The sequence below is a fragment of the Scyliorhinus torazame genome, chromosome 5, assembly GCF_047496885.1.
Source record: "Scyliorhinus torazame isolate Kashiwa2021f chromosome 5, sScyTor2.1, whole genome shotgun sequence".
NCBI lineage: Eukaryota > Metazoa > Chordata > Chondrichthyes > Carcharhiniformes > Scyliorhinidae > Scyliorhinus > Scyliorhinus torazame.
This window is the reverse complement of record NC_092711.1, coordinates 158,579,298-158,602,213: the sequence shown is the minus strand read 5'-3', so window position 1 is coordinate 158,602,213 and position 22,916 is coordinate 158,579,298. Positions and strand designations below refer to the sequence as shown.

The 22,916-nt window shown below is 47.9% G+C and overlaps 2 protein-coding genes across 2 annotated transcripts in view; both read right to left on the bottom strand.

The window, feature by feature from the left end:
* Window positions 1-22,916, bottom strand: part of LOC140418001 (uncharacterized) — a 200,932-nt gene that overhangs the window by 117,945 nt on the left and 60,071 nt on the right. The window lies entirely within an intron of this gene.
* On the bottom strand, window positions 1,125-5,597 carry LOC140422170 (uncharacterized). Its single transcript, XM_072507168.1, has one exon. The coding sequence runs from the start codon at window positions 5,232-5,234 to the stop codon at window positions 4,059-4,061; it is 1,176 nt and encodes a 391-aa protein (XP_072363269.1). The 5' UTR covers window positions 5,235-5,597; the 3' UTR covers window positions 1,125-4,058.

Here is a 22,916-nt window from a genome sequence, read left to right as displayed (position 1 = left end):
TGATAGACATTAATGAATCTTAAGTAATGACCAACGCCTGGATAACAAATCATGCTCCAAGTGACAGAGAGTTTTTTGAATAAATCATGAAGCCTCAGCTGAGAATTTGAAACCAATAAGGGGTTAGACCATTGATAAGAATTTCTTTAAGAATAAAGTTTCATGACTAAAGTTTGTTCTGTATTCCTGCTTTAAGAAATTCTGAATCATCTATTGATTTCCTAATATTGTCTTATGTTTTTGTTTAACTCTCTTTGATATGTTTTGATGTATTATTTGATCTACGTTTTGATTTATTTTTATGCAAGAGACTCAAGGTGGATAATTAGCAATAAAGTTGTATTTTTGGACACCTCCAATCAACCAGATCTTGGGATCATTTTTGAAGATAAAATAAGAGATCTTATCACTCATATAATTGCCAAATTAAGTGTAACCCTGAGGATTGGAAACTTGTTTTAGAATTCAGCAAAGGAGGATCAAAAAAACTCATAAAGAGTAAATAGAATATGAGAGCAAACTGGGGAGAACTGGAAAAGCTCCAATAGGAATGCGAAAAGGAAAAGATTAGCAAAGACCATTGTGGGTCCATTCCAGGCAGAGACAGGAGAGTTTATAATGGGGAATAAGGAAATGACAGAGAAACTAAACAATGTGTGTCTGTCTCATGGAGGAGGATACAGAAATCGTCCCAAAAACATGAGAGACCCAAGGGACCAGTGAGCACGAGGAACTGAAAGAGATTAGTATTAGTGAAAAAGTAGTACTGGAGAAATTAATGTGGTTGAAAGTTAATAAATCCCCAAAAGCTGCTGCTCTCCATCCCAGAGTGTTGAAAGAGGCGGCTGGAGAGATAGTGGATACATTGGTGATCATCTTTCAAAATTCTATAGATTCTGGAATGGTTCCTGCAGATTGGAAGGTGGTAAATGTAACCCCAATATTTAAGGTGGGAGAGAGAAAACGGGGAACCACAGACCCATTAGCCTGACATCAGTAGGAGGGAAAATGCTAAAATCTATTATAAAGGATGTGATAACATACAAATTAGGAGCAGGAGTAGGCCACTCGGCCCCTCGAGCCTGCTCCACCATTCAATACATTCACGGCTGATCTGATTGTAACGTCAACTCCACATTCCCACCGACTCCCCGATAATCTTTCACACCCTTGCTCATCAAGAATCTATTCAACTCAGTTTCAAAATATTCAAAGATTCTGCTTCCACTGCCCTTTGAGGAAGAGAGTTCCAAAGACTCCCAACACTCTGAGAGAAAAAAGTTCTCCTCTGCCTTAAATGGGCAAGTTATTACTTTTAAAGTGACTCCAATTTCTAGACTCTCCCACAATAGGAAACATCCTTTCCACATCCACCCTGTCAAGGCCCCTCAGGATCTTATGTGGTTCAATCAAGTCACCAAAACTCCAACGGACACAAGCCCAGCCTGTCCAATCATTCCTCATAAGACCAGCCTCCAATTCCAGGTATGAGTCCAGTAAACCTTCCCTGAACTGCTTCCAACACATTGACATCATTCCTTAAATGAGAGCAATACTGTACACAGTGCTCCAGATGTGGGCTCACCAATGTCCTGTATAACTGAAGCATAACCTACTTTTGTATTCAATTCCCCTCACAATAAACAATAACATTCTAATAGCTTTCCTAATTACTTGTTATTCCTGTATCCTCGCCTTTTGTGATTCATGCTCTCAGCCACCCAGATCCCTCTGAATCTCAGAGCTCTGCAATCATGCACCATTTAGATAATAAGCTTTTTTATTCTTCTGACCAACAAGACAAATTTACATATTCCCACATTATTCTCCATTTGGCAGATCTTTTCCCACTCACTTAACCCATCCATATCCCTTTGTAGTCTCCTTATGTCCTCTTCACAATTTACTTTCCTACCCATCTTTATATCATCGGAGCCGGAGTTGGCCATTCAGCCCGTCGAACCTGCTCCACCATTCAATACGATCATGGCTGGTCAACCACTTCAATGCCTTTTCCCCCACTATCCCCATATCCCTTTGTGTTATTGGGATTTAGAAATCTGTGAGTCTCTGCTTTAAACTCACTCTGTGACTGAGCTCCCACAGCCCTCTGGGGTCGAGAATTCCAAAGATTCACAACCCTCGGAGTAAAGAAATGTCTCCTCCGAGACCGGTCCTAAGTGGCTTCCCCCTTATTTTGAAATTGTGTCCCCTGGTTCCAGACTCTCCAACCCAGGGAAACATCTCGCCTGCACCTCCTCTGTCTATTCCTTTATGGATTTTTAAAGTTTCAATTAAATCCCTCATTCCTTGAAACTCCAGAGAAAAAAGACCTAGTATCCCCAACCTCTCTTCATAGGACAGTCCTGTCAAACCTGGAACAAGTCTGGTGAAACTTTGTTGCTGTTCCTCTGTGGCAATACCTTTCCTAAGGTAAGGGGAGTAAAACTGCACACATTACTCCAGCTGTGGTCTAAGCATTTCATAATGATCGATGTCAAGGCCACCGGATGGTATTCATTGAGGCACGTTGCCTGGCTCTTCTTTGGCACCGGTATGATGGTGGTCTTCTTGAAGCAGGTGGGAACCTCGGAACTGAGTCGGGAGAGGTTGAGGATGTCCGCAAACACACTCGCCAGTTGGTCCACGCAGGATCTGAGTGCATGGCAGGGATCCCGTCAGGACCTGTCGCTTACCGAGGGTTCACTTTCAAGAAGGCCAATCTGGCTTTGGAGGCTATGACGGTGGGCATGGGTGTGTCCAAGGTTTGTTGGTTTCCTGCTCGAAGTAAGCATCGAACGCATTGAGTTTGTCGGGGAGGGCTGCGCTGCTGCTGAAGACTCTACTCGGCTTTACTTTGCACCCATTATGTTATTTAAGCCTTGCCACAATCATCGAGAGTCCCTGTCGTTAATCTGTGATTCGAGCTTAGTCTGGTATTGTCTCTTGGGAGACCTGGTATTGTCTCTTGGAGTCTGTGATGGCTTTGCGGAGGTCATACCGAGATCTTTTGATTAGGTCAGGGTCGCCTGTCTTGAATGCCTCAGACGTGCCCTTCCATAGGGAGTGAATCTCCCGATTAAACCATGGTTTCTGGTTGGGTAACGTACATACTACCTTCTTTGACACACAATCTTCTACACACTTGCTGATGAAGTCTGTGACTGTGCTGGTATACTTGTTTAGGTTGGCTGCTGAGTTCTTGAATATGGACCAGTCCACTGACTCCAAGCAGTCACGTGGGAGCTCTTCTGTTGCCTCGGACCAGCATTGCACGACCTTCTTAACTGGATTCTCCGCTTCAGTTTCTGCTTGTATGCCGGGAGAAGGAGCACCGTCTTGTGCTCCGATTTTCTGAAGTGCAGTCAGGGGACGGATCGAGAGGCGCCCTTGATGTTTGTGTAGCAGTGGTCAAGGATGTTGGGGCCCCTGTCGGGACAGGAGATGTATTGGCGGAATTTTGGCAGTACACTGGAGGTTGGCCTGGTTAAAGTCCCCGGCCACAATGAACAAGGCCTCCGGGTATTCTGCTTCATTGTTATTTATAGCGGTTACAATTCATCAAGCGCCTTCTTCACTTCCGCCTGGGGTGGGATGTAGACCGCCGTGATGATCGCAGAAGAGAATTCCCATGGAAGGTAGTATGGACGGCACTTCACAGTCGGGTATTCCAGGTCCGGGGAGCAGTAGTTCGCCAGGATCGCCACATCCTAGCAGCAGGATGAGTTGATGAGAAGACAAATCCCTCCACCCACTTCAGTCCTGGGTGTGATTAACAGCAGGAATAACAGCAGAATTTAACCCATCATCACTTGTGAACCCTTTGGTGTCTCAGCATGTTGGACGACTGAGTGAATCCCTCCCCGCAGTGAGAGCAGGTGAATGGCTTCTTTCCAGTGTGACCTCACTGGTGTCTCCGCAATGTGGATGATGTTTGAAACCTCTTTGTGCAGAGAGAGCAGCTGAACAGTTTCTCCTCAGTGTGAATGCGCTGGTGGGACATCAGTACCAGAGAGCTTTTAAACCCACTCCCACAGTCGGAGCATTTAAAGGGTCTCTCATTGGTGTGAGTGACATTGTGGCTCAGCAAGTGATGACCGAGTGAATCTTTTCCCAGTCGGAGAGGTGAACAGGCTCTCCCCGGTGTGACCTCGCTCGTGTTTTATCAGGTTGGATGATGTTCTAAACCTCTTTGTGCAATGAGAGCAGCTGAACGGTCTCTCCTCAGAGTGAATGCGCTGGTGGGACATCAGTAGCTGTGAGCTTTTGAAACCCTTCCTGCAGTCAGAGCATTCAAAGGGCCTGCTCTTGGTGTGAGTGACATTGTGTTTCTGCAGGCTGGATAATTCAGTGAATCCCTTATCACACACAGGACAGATGAACGGCTTCTCCCCGGTGTGAACTCTCTGGTGGCTCTGCAGTCTGCATAACTGAATGAATCGCTTATCACACAGAGTGCAGATGAATGGCCTCTCCCCAGTGTGAATTCGTTCGTGTCTCCGCAGGTTGCCAATGACATTGAATCCCTTTTCACACTGAAAGCAGGTGAAAGGTCTCTCTCCAGTGTGAACTCGTTCGTGTTTCCGCAGGCTGCCAATGTCAGTGAATCCCTTTTCACACTGAGAGCAGGTGAAAGGCCTCTCTCCAGTGTGAATTCGTTCGTGTCTCCGCAGCCTGACACCATCAATGAAATCCGTTTCACAGTGAGAGCAGGTGAACGGTCTCTCTCCAGTGTGAACTCGTTCGTGTCTCCGCAGGTTGCCAATGTCAGTGAATCCCTTTGTACACTGAGAGCAGGTGAAAGGCCTCTCCCCAGTGTGAACTCTCTGGTGGCTCTGCAGTCTGGATAACTGAGTGAATCCCTTCCCACAGTCTGAGCAGGTGAACGGCCTCTCCCCAGTGTGAATTCGTTTGTGTCTCCGCAGGTTGCCAATGTGAGTGAATCTCTTTTCACACTGAGAGCAGGTGAAAGGCTTCTCTCCAGTGTGAACTCTCTGGTGTCTCTGCAGTCTGGATAACTGAGTGAATCCCGTCCCACAGTCAGAGCAGGTGAACGGCCTCTCTCCAGTGTGAACTCTCTGGTGTCTCTGCAGTCTGGATAACTGAGTGAATCCCTTCCCACAGTCAGAGCAGGTGAACGGCTTCTCTCCAGTGAGACTGCATTGATGCCTTTCCAGCTCGTTCGGGCCTTTGAATCCCTTCCCACAATTCTCACATTTCCATGGTTTCTCCATGGTCCGGGTGATCTTGCGCCTCACCACGTTGGACGATCAGTTGAAGCCTCATCCACACACAGAACACCTATACAGTCTCTCCCTGCTGTGAATGGTGTAGTATTTTTTCAGGCTGTGTCACTGGTTAAAGCTCTTTCCACAGTCAGTGCTCTGTAACAGTCTCACATGGGTGTGTGTGTGTGTGTCTCAGTGCTTTTCCAGACACACTGATGTTTAAAATATCTTGAAGCAGACAGAATAGACAAGCATTTCTCCTTCTAGATTCAAATGCCGATGATCTTTAGTTCCCAAGAATTGAGTGACTCAGTCAGTTCTTGACGTGATATTTAGTTTGAGATCTCGGCCTCAAACTCCTCTCGTTCTAACTTCCTGCAAACAGATTTTACAATAGTAATCATTGTCAGTACAGGATAGAAACTCAGAACAGACAATTCTAGTTTATATCGAACATTCTTTCCTCTCTCTTTCCCTGAAATGCTCAAAATCTCTATCCCACACACACTCCCTCCATTCTCACTCTGCTGTATCTAATATTCACCCTCCCAATTCTCCTGAAGGTGCTGATTCAGGCTGTTTGACAGATCCAAACTTCCTGTCCTGGACACAGAGATCTGAAAATCTTCATGCAGGCTGCCAGACAGATATATGTCTATGTTACTGGATGAAAGTCAAAGAGATCTAGGAGTACAGGTCCACAGGTCATTGAAAGGGGCAACACAGGTGGAGAAGGTAGTCAAGAAGGCATACGGCATGCTTGCCTTCATTGGCCGGGGCATTGAGTATAAGAATTGGCAAGTCATGTTGCAGCTGTATAGAACCTTAGTTAGGCCACACTTGTAGCATGGTGTTCAATTCTGGTCGCCACACTACCAGAAGGATGTGGAGGCTTTAGAGAGGGTGTAGAAGAGATTTACCAGAATGTTGCCTGGTATAGAGGGCATTAGCTATGAGGAGCGGTTGAATAAACTCGGTTTGTTCTCATTGGAATGAAGGAGGTTGAGGGGAGACCTGATAGAGGTATACAAAATTATGAGGGGCATAGACAGAGTGGATAGTCAGAGGCTTTCCCCCAGGGTAGAGGGGTCAATTTCTAGGGGGTATAGGTTTAAGGTGAGTGGGGCAAGGTTTAGAGTAGATGTACGAGGCAAGTTTTTTACGCAGAGGGTAGTGGGTGCCTGGAACTCACTACCGGAGGAGGTGGTGGAAGCAGGGACGATAGTGACATTTAAGGGGCATCTTGACAAATACATGAATAGGATGGGAATAGAGGGATACGGACCCAGGAAGTGAAGAAGATTGTAGTTTAGTCGGGCAGAATGGTCGGCACGGGCTTGGAGGGCCAAAGGGCCTGTTCCTGTACTGTACATTTCTTTGTTCTTTGTTCTTTTGTTGAAAGTGTGTGTAATATACAGACTGTATTCACTTACTTTCCCTCCCAATTTTCCTGAAAGTGCTGATCAACAAATCTAAACTCACTAAAACCTGTACAAGAGTAGAAAATCTCCAGATAAGTACATTTACTGATTAGAGATGGGGAAATTCTTGAGGAAGAATTTTATTTAGTCATGGAGTGGTCATGACAGGGAACTCACTGCCCACAAGGGTTGTGGAAGTTATTGAGATGATTCATAATTTAAAATAAAATAGGATGGTCACTTGAAGAAAATAAACTTGCAGGGGAACAGGGATATCGAGGGGGAATGGGACTGACTGGATTGCTGTACAGAGAGTCAGCATTGACTTGAGTTCCCAAATGGATTCTGTCAGTGCTGCAATGACTGTATGACTGGAAATATATAATGTAGGTACAGTACTATTTACAAAACTAGAAATAATAATACATGTATTTTATTACAGAACCACCAATAATATATATAATACGTACCATATAACAACATTAGACATATCTCTGTCCAATATTAAATGTTTAAAAATTAATTTACGGCATGTGGACAATGCTGGTCAGGCCAACATTTATTGCCCATCCCCAGTTGCCCTTCCGAAGTAGTGGTGAGCTGCCTTCTTGAACTGCTGCAGTCCTTGAGGTGTAGGTACATCCCCTGTGCTGTTTTTTTAAAAAATTGTTTTTTATAAATTTGAATTACCCAATTCATTTTTTTCCAATTAAGGGGCAATTTAGCATGGCCAATCCACCTTACCTGCACATCTTTGGGTTGTGGGGGCGAAACCCCACGCAAACACGGGGGGAGAGTGTACAAACTACACATGGTCCCAGAGCCGGGATCGAACCTGGGACATCGGCGCCGTGAGGCAGCAGCGTTAACCACTGCTCCACCATGGTGCCCTACATCCCCTGTGCTGTTCTGGAGGGAATTCCAGGATGTTGCCCCAGGGACAGTGAAGGAACGGCAATATATTTCCAAGTCAGGGTGGTGTGTAACTTGGAAGCAAACCTCCAGGTGGTGAGGTTCCCAGGTATCTGCTGCTCTTGTCCTTCTAGATGGTTGTGGGTTTGGAAGGTGCTGTCTGAGGAACCTTTATGAGTTACTGCAGTATATCTTGGACATGGTATACATGGCTGCTACTGTTTGTCGGTGGTGGAAGGTTTGAATGTTTGCGGAAGGCGGCGCAAACAATCAGGCTGCTTTGTCCTGGATAGATTCGAGCTTCTTGCGTGTTGTTGGAGCTGCACTCATCCAACAAAGTGGAGTGTATTCCATTACACTCCTAACATGTGCTTGTAGATGTCTGGTGGACAGGCTTTGGGGCATCAGGAAGCGTGTTACTCGCCATAAGATTCCCAGCCCTTGATCTGCCATGGTAACCACAGTATTAATATGGCTCGTCCAGTTCAGTTTCTGATCAATGGTAACCCCCAGGATGTTGGTTGTGCGGGTTTCAGTGATGGGAATGCCACTGAATGTCAAGGAGTGCTGGTTAGATCCTCTCTTGTCGGAGATGGTCATTGCCTGGCACTTGTGTAGCAACGGATGTAACTTGTCACTTATCAGCCCAAGTCTGGATATTGTCCAAGTCTTACTGAATTTGGACATGGACTGCTTCATTATCTGAGGAGTTGAGAATGGTGCTGAACATTGTGCAGTCATCCGCAAACATCACCACTTCTCACCTTATGATGGAAAGGAGATCATTAATGAAGCAGCTGAAGATGGTTGGGCCTCTGATACTGCCCTGAGGAAATCCTGCAGTGAAGTCCTGGAGCTGAGATGATTGACCTCCAATCACCACAACCATCTTCCTTTGTGCCAGGTATAAATCCAACCAGTGAAGAATTATCCCCCGATTCCCATTGACTCCAGTTTAGCTGGGGCTCCTTGATGCAATACTCAGTCAAATGCTGCCTTGATGTCAAGGGGAGTCACTCTCACCTCACTTCTGGCATTCAGCTCTTTCGTCCAAGTTTGAACCAAGGCTGTAATGAGGTCAGGAGCTGAGTGACACTGGCGGAACCCAAACTGAGCGTCCAGGAGCAGGTTATTGCAGAATAAGTGCCACTTAATAGGGCCTTTGATGATTCCTTCCATCACTATGCTGATGATGGAGAGTATTCCGACAGGGAAGTAATTGGCTGGGTTTGATTTGGCCTGTTTACTGACCCCTTAAATGTCAGCTATCTCGTGGGGAAACCAGCCCTTTAATTGTGAACATTAGGAACAGACCATCCTTTTAGCCAGACAAATAAATGTGTCAAGCTGAGGGAGCAAAGGATGTCAATGTCTTTAAGAGAGAGAGAGGCCTGGGCCAACCTTTCCAGAGTCTGACCCTCCCTGGATTCACTTCCGTTCCCTTCAGTTGCTGCAAGTGACCAATTGAAGGTGAGAATGAGAAAAGAAATGGAAAGGGGGAGAAAAGAAAGTGTTTTACTCACAGATGTTGGAGACAGGAGTCTGTGTGAAGCTCAAGCTCATTCAAGGTTGGGGGAACAACAGCTTTGCTCGGCAAAAACCTCCATGTCCAGCTTCCGCATTGAGACAATGGTGGAGCTCTGATTGGCGGAGGGGCAGAGTCTTTCCGGTCCTCCAAGTTTTCCCATTGGTCAACATCTGAGAGGTAAGGTCAGCGGAAGAGAGCTCACATGCGCATGCGCAGCATCCCCACTCCCTGAGACATGCGCAATCCCGGGTCAGGGGATGGGAAAACCACCGACGGCCGGAACTGTCAGGCGGTTGCCTGGAAACCGTCTCGAGGAAGTTTTGGGGGCGAGGAAACAGAGGGTGGGGACTGGGCTCACGTGTCTGCGCGCCGGCGTGTGCGCTCTAATGCAATGACGTCACCGTGGAGCGGATTGATTCGTATTGGCTGATTTAGAGAATGAGGGCCTTTGTGATGTCACAATGTGGAGGTTGAACAATGGGTTTCAGACTAAAACTTCCTCCTCTGGGCAACATCTGGGAGCAAATGAATGTCTCCCCCTTTCAGAAGTTCATCAGGTATAGGAGCAGAATTAGGCCATTTGGCCCATTGATCTGCTCTGCCATTCTATCATGGCTGATCTCATCCTGGCCTTTTCTTCCCGGTCCTGAAAGTTCTTCAGAACCCTTCAACCCAATTAACAATCTGTCCAACTCCTCCCTAAATTTACTCACTGTCCCAGCTCCACCACACTCTGGGGTAGTGAATTCCACAGATTCACAGCCCTTGGGAGAAGCAGTTTTTCCTCAACTCTGTTTTGAATAGGGCAGCACTGTGGCTCAGTGGTTAGCACTGCTGTCTATATGGTGCTGAGGATCTGGGTTCGATTCTGGACCTGGGTTCGATCCCGGCCTGAGGAGTCATTGGTAACTTGCAGCAACTGTAGAGAAAGGAAGTGAATCTAGTCTGTATTTTCCACACATTTAGAGTTCAGTAATATAGATACATTTATGTCTGGCAGTCTGCATGGAGATTTTCAGGCCTCTCCAAGATGGGAAGCAGTGAGCAGGGATCTGTCAGTCAGCCGGAATCAGCACCTTTAGATAATTAGGAGGATGAATATTACATACAGCAGAGTGAGAATGGAGGGAGAGTGTGTTGGATGGAAACTAGAATTGCCTGTTCTCAATTTTCGTTTGTCAATTCCTTTTACAGGATATTAGATGAAGATTTGCAGAAAAAAACCTAACGCCACTTCAGGATTTGAAATTAAATGAAATGAAAATCACTTATTGTCAGAAGTAGGCTTCAAATGAAGTTACTGTGAAAAGCCCCAAGTCGCCACATTCCGGCGCCTGTTCGGGAAGGCTGGTACGGTTATGAACCATGCTGCTGGCAAGCGTGGGTCTGCTTTAAAAGCCAGCTATTTAGCCCAGTGTGCTAAACCAGCTCCTAGCCCCTATTTGGAAGAGTCATTTGGTTTATCGGGACCTGAATATCATCAGGAGAACCATCACTGCAAAAGACACTTCTGGGATGAAGGTTTGCCAGTCAGGCAAAGGAATAGAATGGAAGTAAACATAGGAACGAAGAATCACATTGGGCTGGTTCCAGGAGAATTGAGTGACAACTTCAGCGATGTAACCATGTTTGATTGTGTGAAAAGTAAAAGGGCAACATTCTATTTATAGTTTAAGGGATACGTTCCCTATAAAAATAGTGTTTAGGCATTGTTGCTTCTCGTTTGTTTGTTGCAGTAAAAGTGAACTCGCTGGTGTCTCAGCAGGGTGGATATATGAGTGAATCCCTTCCCACACTCAGTGCAGGCAAATGGTCTCCCCCGGTGTGAACTCGCTGCTGTTTCAGTCGCTTGGATGAATCAGTGAATCCTTTTCCACACACACAGCAGGTGAACAGCTTCTCCCAGTGTGAACCCGCTGTTGCGTCAGCAGGTTTGATGACCAAGTAGATCCCTTCCCACTCACGGAACTGATGAATGGTCACTCCCCAGTGTGAGTGCATCAATGAGTTTCCAGCTCAGACGGGAAACCAAATGCCACCTCACAATCCCCACATTTCCACGGTTTTGCGCCAGTGTGAATGCGCTTGTGTCTTGACAGGCCAGAAGATTGGCTGAAACCTCGTCCACACACACAACACATGTATGGTTTCTCTCCACTGTGAACGGCGTTTTTTCCTTCCATGTGAATCGATGGAATTCCCTGCCCAGTGAAGCAGTTGAAGCTCCTTCATTAAATGTTTTCAAGATAAAGATAGATAGTTTTTTGAAGAATAAAGGATTATGGTGTTCTGGCTCGAAAGTGGAGCTGAGTCGACAATAGATCAGCCAAGATCTCATTGAATGGCGGAGCAGGCTCGAAGGTCCAGATGGCCTACTCCTGCTTCCAGTTCTTATGTTCTTATATTATGTTCAAAACCTGCTGATATTCAGTAACGATAACATAAGCGACTCTGTCAGATCCTGATGTGATGTTTCCCGAATGCAAACCTTCCCCTTCCAATATCCTGTGAAATCAGTTTGGACAGAAAAAAGGAGTGAGAGAAAATCCAGAAGAACACAAAGGTGGATTGTGAAATTGAGCTGAAATCTGGTCATTTGTGAGGCTGGCACTAGGAAAAGGTGACCTTGAAAACTGCCAGATTTTCACAAAAGAACAACCGATTCACTGATGTCGTTCAGGGAAGGGAACCTTCCACACGTCTGGGCCAGAAAAGTTTCAGGCCTCTGTGGGGGGAGGAGAGTGAGAAAAGATTGAGAGCAGAGGTGGAGAAGGAGAGGGAATTTATATTTCCAAAATCTAACCAGAACATTGACAGAATCTCCCAAACCCTCAACCTCCGCCTCCTTGAAGGACCAGGGTATAGGGTCTGTGAACACCATCACATCTCGATTCCCCTCCAAGGCACACACAGTTCTGACAGTAAGTAATGGGTGAGCAGAAACTTTCTCCACTTCAGTATTGGGAAGACATTGCGTTCAGCCCCTGTAACAAACTCCATTTATTAGCCACTGACTTCAAACCTCATCCTGACAACTGTATTGAGTCTGAAAGAGATTGTCCAAATGGTTGGTGTGATATTTGACCCTGTGACTTGCTCCCAACCACATATTTCCATCATCTTGAAGACTGGATTCCACCTCAGTAACATTGCCTGACTCCACCCAAGGCTCAGAGCATCTGTTGCTAAAACTCTGATCTATTCCTTTGTTACCTCTGAGAGATCTATGCTCCTCGAATTGATACTTCCTGAGTATTCCTGATTTTATTTACTCTGTCTTAGGTGGCATCACCTGAAGGTGCCAAGACCACAAGACTTTGTAAGGTGCACCTTGTACACCACCTTCAGTGGAATCAGCCCCAGCCTCGCACACAAAGTCGAGGCATTTAGCCTCCGAAGCACCTCAAAGCAAACTCCCTCCTCCAGCGCTTTTCCTCCCACTTTGCCTTAACCCCTCCATGGACACGCCATCCTCCTCCAAAACACTCCTGTAAATCACCGAGACGAACCCCTCTCCACAACCCTCCACCCGCGTCCGCTGACAGCACAGCCTCCAACAGCGAGGAGACAGGCACTATTGGGACGGTCGGGAAGACCTTCCTTGCAAAGTCCAGCACCCGCATATACCTGAAACATTCTCCCCACGCCAATCCAAACATATCAGTCAGCCCCTCAAAACTCGTAAACTGCCCTCCCAGAAACAGGGGCGGGATTCTCCGACCCCCCCACCGGGTTGGAGAATCGCCGGGGGCTGGCGTGAATTCCGCCCCCGCCGTTTGCCAAATTCTCCGGCACCGGATATTCGGCAGGGCGGGAATCACGGCACGCCGGTCGGCGAGCCCCCCGGCAATTCTCCATCCCGCGATGGACCGAAGTCCTGCTGCTGGAATGCCTGTCCCGCCGGCGAGGATCAAACCACCTCTCTTCCCGGCAGGACTAGGCGGCACGGGCGGGCTCCGGGGTCCTGATGGGGGGGGCGATATGGCCCCGGGGGGGTGCCCCCATGGTGCCCTGGCCCGCGATCGGGGCACACCGATCCGCGGGAGGGCCTGTGCCATGGGGTCACTCTTTTCCCTCCGCGTCAGCCACAGTCTTCACCATGGCCGACGCGGTAGAGACATCACCCCCTGCGCATGCGCGGGGATGCTGTCAACAGCCGCTGACGGTCCCGCGCACGCACGGACTTCCGCCGCCCGGCAAAGTCCTTTCGGCCCTGGCTGGCGAGGCGCCAAAGGCCTTTCCCGCAGGCTGGCGGCACGCCAACCACTCCGGCATGGGGCTAGCCCCTCAAGGTGAGGACTTGGTCCCTAAAGATGGGAAGAAATCCGCACCTTTGGGGAGGACCGACGCCGGAGTGGTTCCCGCCACTCCATCCCGCCGGGACCCACCGCACCGCCGGGTAGGAGAGAATCCCGCCCAGGGATTCTATAATTCTAACTTTTTAAAAATATTTTAGAGTAGCCAATTATATTTCTTTTCCAATTATCAGACAATTTAGCGTGGCCAATCCACCCAACCAGCACATCTTTGGCTGTGAATATTATTCTAACTTAGGATGACCACTCGTGTGCCCTATTGAACTTAACTTTACCCCTTGTCATTGTCGGCAATCCCTTCTTGGTGCAATATGTAGATAGTCCAACGCGGGAAGGGGCAGTACTGGATCTGGTATTGGGGAATGAGCTTGGACAAGTGGTTGAGGTTTCAGTAGGGGAACATTTTGGGAGTAGTGAGCATAATTCCATATGTTTTAGGGTACCTTTGCCACAGATATTTGGGCACATAAGGCAGGACGTCCCTTGAGGTAGTAGGATCCAGAGAGCAGGACTTACATCCTTTTCTTTCCTTCCCTGCTTCCACCCTGCCTCATCGTTAAGTCATTGGGACTCAAAGGGTGACCCAGTTTGATGGACAGGTTGTCTCTATTCGAAACAATGGGGGACAAGCTCCACTCAGCTATGAAAATATTGCCCCCAACGTGATGGCGGCCGCACATGCTCAGTGCTGCACATTGTCCCCAATAAAGATGGTGATCATTAACCAGGACGATTTAAGGGATCTTTGGCCCCGCTCAGTACAAATGGGATTGATGAGTTTTTGAGGGAGTTTGTAGATGACAGAACCTGTATAGAAACCTTCCCATCCACACGCCGGTTCCACCATACGCTCTGATCTGCGATTTTCCGCTTACAAATTACAGATCCGAGAAAAAAAGCATCTACCCCTCGCCATTTCCCGCACTGCGCATGCTTCATTCACTGCCCCTCATTTGCTCCGATTGGTTGTTGGACCAGCCGCAACCGTTCGGTCCTCCAGTCCCGCCCCCTCTTACTGGTGGTCCGGAGCCGCCGTCAATCATTCCCCTAGGCATTGTGATCTAGAGAATGCGCAGTGCGGTTGATGACGTGAGACAGTAGCGCGCAGACGCAATGCTGTTGTTCGTCTGGAGGAGAGTCCTTTGTCCCGGGGAAGTGAAGTTAGCGTCAGGCGGTGGGAGGGAGGATCCGCAAACCCTACACAATCATTGTCACTTCTCTGGTTTGCAGCTGCGGGGCTTCTCCCTCCTGCGAACAGGCCCAGGTTAACGGTCACCATCCTGCTTCAGCGACTGGAGGATGGCTCACATCAGAGGATGGGGGAGGAAGACAATAAATAAGAGCTGACACTTTGGACTCAAATCAATGAGGACTCTGATCTCTGGAAAGGAAGGAAACCCTGGGAGATGGGCGGGGAGGATTTGCAAACACCCGCTGGAGGCCCCAAACCGCCAAAAAGAACCCACAGATCCTGATTTTGCAGCTCCCGGGGCTTGTTTGCTTCAGCTGCGGCCATCTTGGTGAAACAACAGAGTGGGCGGGGCATCAGGATTCCAGTGACCCAGGAGAGAAAATTACCGATTTATTCTCACTCTACACAGAGGGACTTGAGAACTGAACCCAGCCAGAGTGGAGGGAACGGGTAAACTGTAAAGAAAGGAATTTTGAAGATGGTTTGAAAGGTTTGGCAGACGGACAAACTCTCATGGTGAAAATTAAAGGTAAGCCTGCATGGGTCTGTGTGAAGAGGTGGGCGGTGTTGGGTGGGCTGCTGACAGAAATGTGAGGCCAGGGAGGGGGTGGTTGGCTGCCAGAACGGTTGGAACAGAGTTCTACATAGGTCCAGTTGACGAGTCAGACACCCAAGCAGCAAATCTCAGTGGATTCAAATATGGCTCATAAAATGTGGGCTGGTTTGTCACCCTGGGGTTTGGATTCCAGCATAGGGAGGAGGGGGAATGGATGTGATGAGGATTTACTGTTTCGCAGAAAGAAGTGCAGAAAACCTGTTCCAAACAAACGAGAATTGTCTCTCCTTCATTTTTATTCGGTATTGACAATGATGATGTTTATAAACTCTTTTTATGGGAAATTTGAAATTTACAGGTGTGAAATCGTCGAACCTGGAGAGACACAAGGACATCCACACCATAGACAAACCATGGAAATGTGGGGCCTGTGGGAAGGCATTCATATCTCCATCCCAACTGGAAACTCATCTGTGTAGTCACTCAGGGGAGAGACCTTTCACCTGCTCCATGTGTGGGAAACAATTTCATCGATTGTTCAACCTTCGCACACACCAGCGAATTCACACTGGAGAGCGGCCATTCATCTGCTCTGTGTGTATGAAGGGATTCAGCAGTTCATCACACCTGCTGAAACACAAGCGTGGTCACACTGGGGAAAGTCCGTTCATCTGCTTCAAGTGTGGGAAGAGATTTACTAATTCACCCGACCTTCTAACACACCAGCGAGTTCACACCGGGGAGAGGCCTTTCAACTGCTCCATGTGTGGGAAGAGATTCACGCAGTCACAAAACCTAATGAGACACTGGCGAGTTCACAAATAACTTTTGGAAGTAGATTCAGCTGAACGGGTGATCTCAGTGTCAGTGACAAAGAAATCAATGAGCTCCTTGCACTTGTTCGAAGTCAGGAGAGAGATTTAAGAAGATGATCATGAAGAACAGAATCTGGGTTGTCCTTACTTCCAGGAACAATCCAGAAATAGTGACCAGTTTAGGCAGAGGAGAGCAGGGCCAGGTAGAGCTGGATGTGTTGATGCTGCCTCTGGTAATCAACAGTTCAACCAGTTGATAAGACTGCACCAAGTGAAAAGGGAATTGGTAAGAGTGAGAAAATGGGCAGCAAATGATCTCAAGTTTACAGATGATAAAAGTTGGGATGCTGGTCAGGAGTGTGTTGGAATCATCAAGTTTAAAGATAACAGTTGCATAGATGTTGGTTTCAGAGCAGACACACTGAGGTGAGGGCTAGGGCGGGCAATATTATTGAGCTGGATATAAACAGTCTTAGTGATGGTGCAAATATGTAGTCAAAAGCTCATCTGGTCAAATATGACATTGAAATCTGCATTAGTCGCACACAGTGCGTGTATCACCTACACGATGCACTGCAGCAACTCATCAGGCTCTTTAGACAGTACTTTTCAACCCTTGACCACCTCATACGACAAGAACAGCAGACACATGAGAACATCATCACCTGCAGGTTCCCCTCCAAGCCACACAACATCCTGACTTGGAACTATGTCACTGTTCCTTCACTGTTGTTGGGTGAAAATCCTGGAACTCCCACCCTGGCTATGCTGTGACTCAACCTACACATCATGTATTACAGCTGTTTGAGAAGACAACTCACTACCATCTTCTCGAGGGCAATTTGGAGTGGGCAATGATTTCTCCCAGCAATATCCACTCCCTGTGAAAGGATAAAATAAACACAGTTTCCAGGGAGGTGGATGGTGACTAGAGAATGGAGTTTGTAGCAGGGCCATAAGACAATGGCTTCACTATTAATTTTTAAAAATAAATTTCGAGTTCCCAATTATTATTTTCCAATTTAGCATGGCCAATCCACCCACGCTGAACATCTTTGGGTTGTGGGGATGAAAACCACGCAGACACTGGGAGAATGTGCAAACTCAATGACTTCGCTATTTCCAATGTTTAATTGGAGGAAATGTCTGTTCACCCAATTCTGGATGTCAGACAAGTCAGGACAATGTGTGAATTGGAGGTGGTGGTTTTCATATACACCTCTTACTTTGGGGAAGTTGGGGGTTTGAGATTCTGTCAAATTTATTGTTCAATAACTTGTAGGGAAGAGGTGTTGGCAATTCTGGACAGGCTTAAAATAGATAAGTCCCCGGGACCTGATGGGATTTATCCTAGGATTCTCTGGGAGGCCAGGCAAGAGATTGCTGGACCTTTGGCTTTGATTTTTATGTCATCATTGGCTACAGGAATAGTGCCAGAGGACTGGAGGACAGCAAATGCGGTCCCTTTGTTCAAAAAGGGGAGCAGAGACAACCCCGGCAACTATAGACCGGTGAGCCTCACGTCTGCAGTGGGTAAAGTCTTGGAGGGGATTATAAGAGACTAATCATCTAGATAGGAATAATATGATCAGGGATAGTCAGCATGGCTTTGTGAAGGGTAGGTCGTGCCTCACAAACCTTATTGAGTTCTTTGAGAAGGTGACTGAACAGGTAGATGAGGGTAGAGCAGTTGATGTGGTGTATATGGATTTCAGCAAAGCGTTTGATAAGGTTCCCCACGGTAGGCTATTGCAGAAAATACGGATGCTGGGGATTGAGGGTGATTTAGAGATGTGGATCAGAAATTGGCTAGCTGAAAGAAGACAGAGGGTGGTGGTTGATGGGAAATGTTCAGAATGGAGTACAGTCACAAGTGGAGTACCACAAGGATCTGTTCTGGGGCCGTTGCTGTTTGTCATTTTTATCAATGACCTAGAGGAAGGCGCAGAAGGGTGGGTGAGTAAATTTGCAGACGATACTAAAGTCGGTGGTGTTGTCGATAGTGTGGAAGGATGTAGCAGGTTACAGAGGGAAATAGATAAGCTGCAGAGCTGGGCTGAGAGGTGGCAAATGGAGTTTAATGTAGAGAAGTGTGAGGTGATTCACTTTGGAAGGAATAACAGGAATGCGGAATATTTGGCTAATGGTAAAGTTCTTGAAAGTGTGGATGAGCAGAGGGATCTAGGTGTCCATGTACATAGATCCCTGAAAGTTGCCACCCAGGTTGATAGGGTTGTGAAGAAGGCCTATGGAGTGTTGGACTTTATTGGTAGAGGGACTGAGTTCCGGAGTCGGGAGGTCATGTTGCAGCTGTACAGAACTCTGGTACGGCCGCATTTGGAGTATTGCGTACAGTTCTGGTCACCGCATTATAGGAAGGACGTGGAGGCTTTGGAGCGGGTGCAGAGGAGATTTACCAGGATGTTGCCTGGTATGGAGGGAAAATCTTATGAGGAAAGGCTGATGGACTTGAGGTTGTTTTCGCTGGAGAGAAGAAGGTTAAGAGGAGACTTAATAGAGGCATACAAAATGATCAGGGGGTTGGATAGGGTGGACAGTGAGAGCCTTCTCCCGCGGATGGATATGGCTGGCACGAGGGGACATAACTTTAAACTGAGGGGTAATAGATATAGGACAGAGGTCAGAGGTAGGTTCTTTATGCAAAGAGTAGTGAGGCCGTGGAATGCCCTACCTGCTACAGTAGTGAACTCGCCAACATTGAGGGCATTTAAAAGTTTATTGGATAAACATATGGATGATAATGGCATAGTGTAGGTTAGATGGCTTTTGTTTCGGTGCAACATCGTGGGCCGAAGGGCCTGTACTGCGCTGTATTGTTCTATGTTCTATGTTCTATAAGTTAGACCATAAGACATAGGAGCGGAAGTAAGGCCATTCAGCCCATCGAGTCCACTCCACCATTCAATCATGGATGAAGTTGTAGTTGTATAAAATCTGTCTCTTTCACCTCTCGTCTCTCCACTTCTATTTGTCTCCTTCTGCTCCCAAAGTGTCCAGAGTCTAGTGTAGGCCCACTGACCCAGGTGACCGGCCGCCATCTTGGTAGAAACAAAGTAGAAACTTGGTAGAAGTGGCGCACGTGTGGCCATTTTGGTGAAGGAACCGGAAGTGGAGGCTTCAGGGTCCCAGTGACCAGAAGAAAAATCATTCTGAACCCTGGGCCAGCTCTACCCTCCCATCCAATAATTTTAATATTCAAACATATTTTTCAGTTGATATTTTTGAAATACTCTCGTACTGCCCACTGCAAAACTTTCATTGAACTACCTGTATCACAATGGCAGTTGAGCAAAACTCAGTGAGTTCCAGGATCTGCCTGAAAAGGCAGCGATATGATTCACTAATTAATTTTAAAAGAGAGGTGAGGATGAGAAGGTGCAAGGTGAGGGACATGAAACTGGACTGAGGGACTGAACAAGTCCGTTCTTTCTAAAAGTCAGCACAGGAAAGATGGGCTGAACAACCCCCATCGCCCCCTCTTGTGCAATGCACCTCTACGATTCTCGGAACCTGAATGGAACCAAAATAAAATCTGAAATCGTTATTGGTCATTTTACTAAATGTAAAGAGGACACTGTCCATCAAGAGCCACTTAAGAGCAGAATAAACAGGAGCAGTTGTAGGACATCGAGCCTGCTCCACTTTTTCTCCATGTCACCATTTTCCTTCTTTCCCTCTGTTTTTGAAAAATATTTTATTCAAATTTTTTGGCCCAACAAAACAATACAAAGGTTTTCCTTTTTACAACAATAAAACAGTATAAATAACAGTGGCCATTTTTAACAAATCAATAAATAATATATAAACTAAATGGCAACTGCCATATCAAAAATAATAACTCTCCAAGAATAAAATCAAACAATCCAACATACATAGCCTAATACAAATATCTATAGAAAAACACCCCTGAGGACCCGCACGGGCCCTCCCTCCCCCCCAACCCCCCTCCCCCCTGGGTTGCTGCTGTTACCTTCCCATTTCCTTTATCGTTCTGCGAGGTAGTCAATGAACGGTTGCCACCGCCTGGTGAACCCTTGAGCCGAACCCCTTAGTGCGAACTTTATCCGTTCTAGTTTTAGAAACCCTGCCATGTCATTTATCCAGGTCTCCACGCCCGGGGGTTTGGCTTCCTTCCACATAAGCAATATCCTTCGCCGGGCTACTAGGGACACAAAGGCCAAGACATCAGCCTCTTTCGCCTCCTGCACTCCCGGCTCTTCTGCAACCCCGAATATAGCCAACCCCCAGCCTGGCTCGACCCGGACCCCCACCACCTTCGAAAGCACCTTTGCCACCCCCACCCAGAACCCCTGTAGTGCCGGACATGACCAAAACATGTGGGTGTGGTTTGCTGGGCTTCTCAAGCATCTCCCACACCTATCCTCTACCCCGAAAAATTTACTGAGCCTTGCTCCGGTCATATGCGCCCTGTGTAAAACCTTGAATTGTATCAGGCTTAGCCTGGCGCACGAGAACGACGAGTTTACCCTACGTAGGGCATCAGCCCACAGCCCCTCCTCAATCTCTTCCCCCAGCTCTTCTTCCCATTTCCCCTTCAACTCATCCACCATGATCTCCCCCTCGTCCCTCATTTCCCTGTATATATCTGACACCCTACCATCCCCCACCCATGTCCCTGAGATCACTCTACCTTGAATCTCCTGCATCGGGAGCTGCGGGAATTCCCTCACCTGCTGCCTCGCAAAAGCCCTCAGTTGCATGTATCGAAATTCATTCCCTTGGGGCAACCCATATTTTTCCGTCAGCGCTCCCAGACTCACAAACGTCCCGTCTACGAACAGATCTCTCAGTTGCACAACCCCAGCTCTCTGCCATGCTCCAAATCCCCCATCCATTCTCCCCGGGACAAACCTATGGTTATTTCTTATCGGGGACCGCACCGAGGCTCCCGTCCTTCCCCTATGTCGTCTCCACTGCCCCCAAATTTTTAGTGTTGCCACCACCACTGGACTTGTGGTGTATTTCCTCGGGGAGAACGGCAACGGCGCCGTCACCATTGCTTGTAGGCTGGTTCCTTTGCAGGACGCCATCTCCAATCTCTTCCACGCCGCTCCCTTCCCTTCTCCCATCCACTTACACACCATTGAGATATTGGCGGCCCAGTAGTATTCACTTAGGCTCGGTAGTGCCAGCCCCCCCCCCCCCCATCCCTGCTACGCTGCAAGAACCCCCTCCTTACTCTCGGGGTCTTCCCGGCCCACACAAAACTCATGACACTTTTCTCAATTCTCTTGAAAAAAGCCTTCGTGACCATCACCGGAAGGCACTGAAACACAAAAAGGAATCTCGGGAGGACTACCATTTTGACTGCCTGCACCCTACCCACCAGTGACAGGGGCACCATGTCCCATCTCTTGAAATCCTCCTCCATCTGTTCCACCAATCTTGTTAAATTAAGCCTATGTAATGTTCCCCAACTCCTGGCTATCTGAATCCCTAAGTACCGGAAATCTCTTGTTACCTTCCTCAGCGGTAAGTCATCTATTCCCCTGCTCGGCTCCCCCGGATGCACCACAAACAACTCACTCTTCCCCATATTCAATTTTTCCCCCGAAAATTCCCCAAACTCCCTGAGTGTCTGCATTATCTCAGGCATCCCCTCCACTGGGTCCGCAACATACAGCAATAAATCATCTGCATACAATGATACCCGGTGTTCTTCTCCTCCCCTGAGTACTCCCCTCCACTTCCTGGAGCCCCTCAGTGCTATGGCCAGGGGCTCAATCGCCAATGCAAACAGTAACGGAGACAGGGGACACCCCTGCCTTGTCCCTCTATGAAGACGGAAGTAGTCAGACCTCTATCTGTTCGTGACCACGCTCGCCACCGGGGCCCTATACAGCAGCTGTACCCATCCGATATACCCTTCTCCAAAACCAAATCTCCTCAGCACCTCCCACAGATAATCCCACTCCACTCTGTCGAATGCTTTCTCGGCGTCCATCGCCACCACTATCTCCGCCTCCCCCTCTGGTGGGGGCATCATCATTACCCCTAGCAACCTCCGTATGTTCGTGTTCAGCTGTCTCCCCTTAACAAACCCAGTTTGATCCTCGTGGACCACCCCCGGGACACAGTCCTCTATCCTCGTCGCCATCACCTTAGTCAGGAGCTTAGCATCTACATTTAAAAGGGAAATGGGCCTGTAGGACCCACACTGCAGCGGGTCTTTTTCCTTCTTCAAAAGGAGCGATATCGTTGCCTCCAACATAGTCTGGGGCAGCTGCCCCCTTTCCCTGGCCTCATTAAAGGTTCTCGTCAAAAGCAGGGCCAGTAGGTCCATATATTTCCTATAAAATTCCACTGGGAATCCGTCCGGTCCCGGGGCCTTCCACGCCTGCATGCTCCCAATCCCTTTTACCACCTCCTCCATCTCAATCTGTGCTCTCAGTCCCGCCCTCTCCTGCTCCTCCACCTTAGGGAATTCCAGCTGATCCAGGAAATGCATCATTCCCTCCTTCCCTTCCGGGGGCTGAGCCTTATATAACCTCTCATAAAATGCCTTGAACACCCCGTTCACTCTCTCCGCTCCCCGTTCCATCTCACTCTCCTCATCTCTCACCCCACCTATCTCCCTCGCTGCTCCCCTCTTCCTCAATAGGTGGGCCAGTAGCCGACTCGCCTTCTCTCCATACTCATACTGTACACCCTGTGCCCTCCTCCACTGTGCCTCTGCCTTACCCGTGGTCAGCAGGTCAAATTCCACATGTAGCCTTTGTCTTTCCCTGTACAGTCCCTCCTCCGGTGCCTCCGCATATTGCCTGTCCACCCTCAAAAGTCCTTTCAGCAATCGCTCCCTTTCTTTACCCTCTTGCTTCCCTTTATGTGCCCTTATGTATATCAGTTCCCCTCTAACCACTGCCTTCAACGCCTTCCAGACCACTCCCACCTGAACCTCTCCATTGT

Coding starts and splice junctions, on each gene's coding strand:
- LOC140422170 (XM_072507168.1), bottom strand. CDS start 5,234: ATGGAGAAACCATGGAAATGTGAGAATTGTGGGAAGGGATTCAAAGGC.